Source organism: Aphelocoma coerulescens, chromosome 5 (genome assembly GCF_041296385.1).
Source record: "Aphelocoma coerulescens isolate FSJ_1873_10779 chromosome 5, UR_Acoe_1.0, whole genome shotgun sequence".
NCBI lineage: Eukaryota > Metazoa > Chordata > Aves > Passeriformes > Corvidae > Aphelocoma > Aphelocoma coerulescens.
The window spans coordinates 13,836,637-13,845,488 of record NC_091019.1 but is presented as its reverse complement, the minus strand read 5'-3'; the positions used below and the strand labels follow the sequence as shown (position 1 = coordinate 13,845,488).

Genomic DNA, 8,852 nt, shown 5'->3' with positions numbered 1-8,852 from the left:
CCACTAGCACCCCGGGGTTGGGTGCCCATCACCCTACGGCTGAGCCACCCTCACCCCACTCTTCCCTCACCCCACTCTGCCCTCACCTCACTTTCCATCCCTCTTCCCTCGCCCCTGGGCCGGGACCCCCGACCGGGCGGGCGCTGCCGACCCCGGGAGCTCCGCGCGGTCCCTGCGCCCGCCCGCCCCGTCCGTCCCCCCGCGCCTTCCTCTCCTTCCCTGCCGGGGGAATGTCCCTGGATCCGGCCCCGAGGGCGAGGCAGCCCCCGGTGCTCCCCGCCAGGCCGGGGGGCGGGATACGGCTCCACCTGCGGTGCGGGGCGGTGGGATGTGCGCGTCCCCCCGGGTACCTGGAACACCGCGCGCCGTGGGTGGGAACGTTCTGTTCCTCCGGGACTGAAAGGCTCAAGCAGCGGGGGGAAAAAAAAAGAAAGAAAAAAGAAAAAAAGAAAAAAAAAAGAAGGACAAAGCAAGACAAAGCCATCCCAAGACCACAAAAACCCGGCTGAGAACGGCTGTGCCGGAGCCTCCCGGTGAACATCACCCTGCGAAGGGAACGCTCCTCCTCATCCTCACGGGAACGTCGGCGGGCAGAGGGCGGCTCCCAGCCCCGAGCACCCCGGACCCCTCCGCAGGTAAGAGCGCTCCGGGACCGGGAGAGGGGGTCCTGCAGCCACACCCTGGACCGCCCAAATCTCAGCCAAAGCCGCGGGGTTCAGCATTTATCAGTGAGGGAGCAGGACCCTGGTGATGCACAGAAAAGCTGGTTTGACTCTCGTGGGTACACGAAGGAGAATTAAAGAATTTAATTGAGCTTCAGAATTTTCATTTTATAAGTTAATGAGCATTTTAGCTCCTCGGCTGCAAGTTTCCTGACGGATTTTGTGTTCCTGCCCCAGGCAGGGCATGGGGACCTGGAGCTGTGGTATCACAGCGTGCGCCCTGTGAGTGCAGCTGGGATGTAGAAAACCACAATATCCCTCGGTTAATTACAAGGTTTTCTTAATTAATGCTGATTTGACTCTCCACTGGGGGGAAAAGACTGTCCAGATCCTGGTAAGGGGGATCAAACAGTAATTTTGAGAGTGTGGGGCTTGAAAGGAGGGTCCTGGAGGAGAACTCTTAATTTCCATATGCTTTCTGCTGGAATATATTTTATCTCATCCCCCTGTGCTGCTGTGAGTGGGTTTGTGGAGGTGCCCAGGGAGCCAGGCACTGCCTCCTCCCATCTCTCCCATCACAGCTGCCACAGGGAAAGACAGAAGAAGCCAAAGCTCCATGGGTGGTGAAGATATAACGAAGGGGATAAAAGAACCCAGTGGGACAGGATGGGCTGGGCTGGGCTGGGCTGGCAGGGAGAGACACAGGAGTGCAGGGGATGGAAAGGATGCTCCTGCCCAGCCAGATGGCATGCAGCTGGTGGGTCCGGGTGGAATTAACTGGAAAAAATAAAAGGCAAGAAATGCAGAAGTGTCTTTTTTTTCTGCCTTACGTCAGCGCAGCTCCCAGGTCACTCCCCATGAAGCTTCTTGAGCTGATTTCTGGGTCCTGCTGCCCCAAGCTGGCAGCTCCCCACAGATCTGTGCTGGCTACTTAACCATTTCACAGCCAGCTTGCCAACTTTGCTCCATACTGGAGCTCCTCTGTCTGTCACAGGGCACCTTCACTCTTAAACAAGTCAATTAAACCAGCCAGTGCCTCAGCACAGGGCTGTGCAAAAGGCTTGGACTCTGGGGACATGTTCTTCTGCCCAGAAGTTCAACCAAAATGTGTTTTTGTCCCCTCCATAACTCACAGGCTCATCTGTGTTTGACTTTGAGCTGAGGAGAAGCCGCATCTGCCACAGGGGCTCCCATGGCTCAGCTGCCCAATGACTCCTGGCACAATGGCTCGGCCGCACTCTTCACCGGCCTGGATCTGCTCCTGGAGCTGAAGCCACTCTTCATCCCGCTCTATGCCACACTGGTGGTGGTGGCGTGCATTGGGAACCTCTTCCTCATCCTCCTCATCGCCCTCACCAAGAAGCTGCACTGCACCACCAACTTCCTGATCGGGAATCTGGCAGTGGCTGACTTCATCATGTGCCTGGCCTGCGTCCCCCTCACTGTGTCCTACGCCTTCGAGGAACGGGGCTGGCTCTTTGGCACGTTCATGTGCCACTTTGTCACCCTGCTGCAGGCTGCCACTGTCTTCGTGTCAGTGCTGTCCCTCACGGCCATCGCCATCGACCGCTACGTGGTGGTGGCGTACCCGATCCGCAGGCGGATCAGCCACAGGGCCTGCATTGGCCTTGTGGCCTGCATTTGGTTGCTCTCCATCGTGGCCTCCGTGCCCACCTCGCTGCACACCCACTACTTGGACCTCAACGCCATCGGCCATGACATGATCATCTGCGAGGAGTTCTGGAAGCACGAGGAGCGGGAGCGGCTGCTGTACTCATGCCTGATGCTGCTGCTGTCCTACATGCTCCCGCTGCTGGCCGTGTCCATCTCCTTCTGTGCCATCACCTACCACCTGCGCAGGAGGAATGTGCCAGGCACTGCTCACTGCTGCCAGGACAAGTGGACCAGGACCAAGCACAAGACCTTCCGGGTGCTCACCGTTTCCGTGGTCTGCTTTGCTGTCTGCTGGCTGCCTCTGCAGGTGGTCAATTTCATCCGGGACATTGACGAGGAGTTCACCATCCTGGACAAGAGGTACGTCAATGTCATCCAGGTCTCGTGCCACCTGATCGCCATGAGCTCTGCCTGCTACAACCCCTTCATCTACGCCTCCCTCCACGACAAGTTCTGGTTCCACCTCAGCAGCTACTTCTACCGCAAGAAGCAGAGCTCCAGGACCATGTCCTGCAAGGCTTCCCGCTTCAACACCTGCTCCACCCTGGCAGATGCTCCCACCGGGGCCTCGGAAAAGATAGCTTTGCAATCCAGGTTACCTTAGCCGAAGGACCTTGAGCAATGGGGTTTGCATAGCCCTATATCCCAAACCATGGCTGGGACATATCCCTATACCCCAAATCATGGCTGAGTGTAGTAGGTGTCCAGTGCTACATCTGGAGCACAAAGACTTCACCCCATGGTTTATGCAGGAGATGAGTCAGTGTCTGAGCAAGGCAAACACCTCTTATGTAAAAAACTCTTTGGAGAGTGCATGTCTTCATTTTGTAGGATATAGATTGTTCCTAAGCAACAAGCAGCACTTTGTGCCATGGGAAGAGGTCGACTTGCACGGGGAGCCGTGAAATTGCTGCGCATTTATCCTTTTAAATTGTGGCTTACTGGTGAAGGGACAATGAGATGTGCATTCTGCAGGTGCAGATGGGGACACGTGGCTGCTGACAGCAGGTGGCTGGTTTGGAATGGGAATGACTTTCATAACCTGCTTGGCCTGCTGGAGGAGCTGCCCTCGTAACCAGACAGGGCATCCCAGTTTCTCCAGCCAAATTTGCAGATGCAGCTGGGCACATCCATGAAGTCATCGCTGCTCTTCATGGCCAAGCAGGACTTGAAAGATCTCAAGTGATGAGTTTGCTGGGAATGGTGTCTCAAGTTCTGTTCCCAGGGAAGATGAGGTTGATATATGTCCATGTTCAGAGTCCTGCAGTAGAGGTGGGAACCCCAGTGCCAGGCTGGTCTGTCCCAGAAGCTGCTGGATGGTTGGTTTGCTTGTCAGTGCTCCTCGGTGTCTGAGGTGCCTCTGTGGCCTCTCAGGCTGCTCTGTGCAAGCAGCACACGCAGAAGGCAGCATCTCCTTACATCCAATTCCCATCCAGGTTTTAACCTCTTGATTTCCCAGGAGAAACTCTTGGGAACCAGCACGCCCACAGGCACCACGGCTCAGGGCCATGGCAGTTCCTGGCTGCCCATGGCCATGCCTTTGGCTCACCATGTGCTGCCGTGCTCTGTGGGGCCAAGCCGTGACCTCCTTGTGCCTGGGGGACAGGACCTCAAATCCCCCAGGCAACAGGCCCTCAGCCCTGCGTGGAATTTGCCCATGGCACTGGTCAGCATTCCCGCTTCTGCCAGCAGCTTGGGAGCATCCAGTGCAGACACAGCTGGCTGGACTCCAAGAGAAACCCTAACCCACTCCCCTTGTGCCCATCCACAAGCTCGCTCACCTTCCTGCTGAGGCCCTCATGGCAGGGCTTGTGATCTTCTGTGGGGTGACCAGCAGAGACAGGGACCCATCCAACGCAGTGCCGGTGGCCTCTGTTGTGTTCCCACAGAGCAGCTCCCTCCTTGGCTTCCTGCGGCTTTCCTGGGCCTGGGCTGCTCATCCTGGAGGAACCAAGCAAGGCAGAAAGTCCCTGTTTGTCCTTTCTGTAATAAAGGCTTCAAGAGCTTGGGCTGTGTGTGTGTATTGATGTGAATCCCACAAAACCCAGAAACCCTTGACTGCAGCTCAATCACATCCCAGGAAGATGCTAGCTTGGATTTGGTTAGTTCTGTCCCAGTCCTGGGCAGTGGTAGATCCTTGGAGGTCAGGCTGGGATTAGGGCTGGACCAGGTTGCTCCAAGGCCCATCCAGCCTGCCCTTGGACACTTCCAGGGATGGGGCAGCCACAGCTTCTCTGGGCAACCTGTGCTGCAGCCTCACCATCCTCAGAGCCAGGAATTTCTTCCCAGTGTCCCATTTAACCCTGCTCTCTTTCTAACTGAAGCCATTTCCTCTTATCCTGTTACTGCCAGTGTTGATTCCTTCTCCCTTCATTTCATCCCATCACAACCTCTATTACTTCACTCTTAATTAAAACCCCTAAATTTCCCTAAATTACTTTTCTTAGCCTTTTTGTGCCCCCAACTCCACCACCCACTCATCCCCATCACTGCATTTATCTGCAGGACCATTTAAAAATCCATATATCCATCCTGGAGAACTGATCCACAAAGAGGATGAGGTTTCCTCTTCTGTGTTTCCATTAGAATTTGCAGTTATTGAGCACTGGGAGAGAAAATCCCCACCCTCAGGTCCCCCTGTTGAGATGTTTTGCTCATTCCCCAAATTACCTGCAGGAAAAAGGGAAAACACTATTTTGGGAGGGTGAGCTAAAAGCTGAGTGACTTCTGAGAATAAACGCAGAAATCCTGGAGCTGCAGTCTGTGATTCACAGAAACTGGATATATAAAGGAGAACATGGTTTGTTTTCTTAATGAAAGTAAATTAATTAGATAAATGAGGGAGGAAAACATGTTTGACGGTTGATTCTGCAGAGCTTTCCTCAGGAAGCTGCTCGAAGCTTGTCTCCCGGGAAGCAGGGAGTATAAAGGGGATATTTTTGTTGAATCATCCTCAATTATTAAGAATTTTGCACGATATTCTCCCTGAGGCTGTTTCTTCCTCACAAACTCTGTTGTTGGTTGAAATATGTTGATAATGGTTGGACTTGATGATCTTAAATATTTTTTCTAACTTAAACAATTCCATGATTCTGTGACCCTCTACCGGGATTTGGTGCCTGTAGCTCTTCCATCTGACAAGACACAATCCAGGAAAGGAAAATATTGGTCAGCCTGTTTAGGTGTTTACAGCTCTAAGGAGCAGATAATATAATTTATTACAGTGATGTTCTTTCAAAAGCACTCGAGAGATGATTATTTGAAAGAGCTTGCCTAAAAGCAAGGTATTATTCCCACTATTTGATCCCTACCCAGTTTCTCCCATGGCTGCAGATGATGGGGCCCTTTGTCCTGCACTGCAGAATGAATTGAGATGAACATCAGCTCTAAATGCACATGAAGGATCAACACTGTTTCCATGTGCACTCCTAGAAATTTCCTCCTTTGTCTCCCAATCAGGCACAGCAAACAAAATTAGCCTGGTAATTTTCCACTGACTTTTAGCCCCCCTCTCACTGTGTTTGTTCTGTCTGGATGTCACCAGTGATGACAAAACAGCCAGAAGAGAGAAGCTCCTCCACTGAGCCAGGATCATTAGGCCAATCTTGTTCGTGGAGCTGGAAAAGGCTTATGTCGTGGGTTGGGTTTGTCAACCAGGCAGAAACACCCATTTAGTGTAGTGGTTTGGTCCAAAATACTCATTACTGTTTCTCTTCTGTGAGATAAGAATTAGGAGAAACGCAAAGCAGGCACCAAACTTGAAAGAATATATAGGAGTTCATTAACAGACCTAAAAGAAGGAAGAAAAAAATTATACCACCTTCAGAACTCTCCTCCTCCCCCCACCTTCCTCCCTTCTCCCACTGACAATGTAAAAAGACAACCCTTAAGATGTTCAGTCTGTTTACCACCTCCATAATAACCTTGTTCAGTCCATTTAGAAAGAGGAGTCTCTTCTTGCTCGTGCTATGAAAACATGATCACAACGAGACAGCCACCCACTTCCAAATATTGTTCAGTCCATTTAGGAAGAGGAGTCTCTCTGCTCGCAATGTGAGTCCCTTCCCCCGACTTGCAGCTTTTCCCACAACTGCTTTCGAGGGTCCACTCTTGAAGTTTTCTGGGGTACAATTTTAAGGTTGAGCCGTTCAGAAACAAAAAACAGAGGCCCTTCTCCTTCCCTGGGAGCAAAAGGTCTTCCTCATCTTCATCTTTAGGACTATCTCTGGGAGCATCTCTAGGAGCTGAGGTTTTCTCCTTTCCCATTTGGAGCAAAAGTCCTCATCTGGTCCATCTCTCCCTGTCCAAACTTCTCATGAAATTACAGCTGCGTCAGCATCTGCCTATCTCAGCGCAGGTGCTTTTGCTTACGGGTTGAACACTCCACCCCCCATATCTTCATGAAATTACAACGGGATACTCTGATATACCATAGTTTCACAACAGAATTTCAGCTTTAAGCATCTCCTCTCTCTCTCTTCCCTCGGGTTTTCAGCTCTTCACAGCAATAAAAGGGTTAATCTCACCTCAGCCTTGCAGCTTTGCAGCTGGAATGTTGAATTTTTCTTATCGAAGAGGAGAGGGGGAGAGCCGAGCCGCTCCGGCTGCCCACGGCAAGGCAGTGGGGGGGGGTTCCACGGCTGGAACAGGCCCATGGCTCCAGGATGGCCGTGGCCCGACCCGGCCTGGCCCAGGCAGGGCCTGGCCTGGCCCACTGGCCCCCACACGTGGCCCGCAGCCACCTGTCCCAGCGCTGGAAATGAGAGAGAGCTTGGGGGGGGAGTTTGTCTATTCTTAAGTGTGTATCACAGAGGCGGTCACAACTTTAAGTGGCTTAAAGAATTGTCCATATTCAACCTGGCCAGCTGATAGGCTCTATCAGGTCCCAGAGGAAGCTGTAAGCACCCCTTAGCAAGGACATCACCTCCGGGACTATGCTTGCTAACCTGTGACAGCTTAGAAAACGTTGATTCATTTTATGTTATTATTATTGTTATTATTATTATCATTATCATAATTTCCTGGTTTATTTTGAATAACATTCTGACTCAAGCCACTGCTTCTGATTTCCTTGACGGGGCTTGCAAAAGATCTTTTGCATTTCTCTGAGCAGATTCCATGGGCTGTACAAACTGTGGCCAACTCCCTCTTCTCAGATCTTGGATCTGGCTCAAAAGGCAGGTTTGTGACACGTACATGAGTAAACCAGGCTTATTGTCACTTCTTTTAGTGAAGAGCGCAGTTGGTACAGCTCAGGCCCACAGTAATGACCTGGAATGGGTTCCAGTTTGGGACGGAAGGGACCTTAAAGCCCACCCAGTTCCACCCCCTGCCATGTGCAGGGACACCTTCCAGCAGCCCAGGGTGCTCCAAACCCCATCCAACCTGCCCTTGGACGCCTGGGAGCTGGATCCCATTGGATCAGGGAGACTGAGCACCTTCCCATGGACATCACCTCTCTGTGAACTGAACCACTGGATCTTCCAGCACTGTTGAATTATTGAAAGCACCACAGCTGATTAATGGATGTACCCACTTCGACTCATCCCATATTCCCTCGGTGCCTCCTCCTCCTCCACTGTCGCTGCGAGATGCTTTGGAGCGCTCACATTTTAATTTCTGTGAGCATAGCAAGCTCTCACTGCAGCAAATTAACCAAGATTTCCTAAACCCCAGTTTAGTCCTCATTCATCTATTTTATCTGTCATCCCACTCCCACAGCAGGTGCCAAGAATCTCCTTAGTCACACACCATGGTCACCACGCCCTCGCTCGGGGACAAATCTGACTCAGTTCAACATTGTTCCCCAAGGTGATGATGAGGGATGAGGTGCCTTGTGCCAGTCCCCAAAAACCTACAGACATATCCCTGGCTTGGTGCCACTGCCTGGGACTCTCCAGTATGCCAAGGATGGAGCAGGGCTGGGAGACACCCCAAAACCCCCACACTCAAAGCACCATTTTTACTGGACATTAATATCCAATTCTGGCAGCAGTGCAGGAGACCCAGACATTTCCTGCAGCAGGGATGGAGTCATCCCACAGCCCCTGGCAGCAGAGAACTTGAGGTGATGCTCCAGCCAGATCCCCCCACATGGGGTGGTTGCTTCCCCCCGGATGCTCCAGCCCATCTCCCAGCTGTGATGAGCGGAATGAGGCCAAGGCCATGCGCAGCATGCGGATGACGGGTGCTAATTCCATAAATGAGGCAAGCACTGATTGCCACACAGGGAAGTGCTGTGGAGTTCAGCTCTTGGTTGCTATAGGAACCCATCAACCCCCCTGGGAAAAGCCAAATTACTGGATCGAGGCAGCTCCTCCGGCGGTGACAGTGGGGGGCTCGGCATGGTGACACCCTCCTGCTCCAGGAATGGAACCAGGGCAACCTCAGGAGGCGGAAGATGGAGGTGGGGATGCCCAAGGCTCCAGGGAGACCTTGGAGCCCCTTCCTGTGCCTAAATGGGCTCCAAGAGAGCTGCAAAGGGACTTTGGACATGGGCCTGGAGTGACAAGGGGG

At 52.6% G+C, this 8,852-nt stretch overlaps 1 protein-coding gene across 1 annotated transcript; it reads left to right on the top strand.

Annotated features, from left to right (window-relative positions):
• Nucleotides 1-1,620: 1,620 nt before the first annotated feature.
• LOC138110736 (prolactin-releasing peptide receptor-like) lies at nt 1,621-2,940 on the top strand. Its single transcript, XM_069015910.1, has one exon. The coding sequence runs from the start codon at nt 1,855-1,857 to the stop codon at nt 2,938-2,940; it is 1,086 nt and encodes a 361-aa protein (XP_068872011.1). The 5' UTR covers nt 1,621-1,854.
• Nucleotides 2,941-8,852: the final 5,912 nt, after the last annotated feature.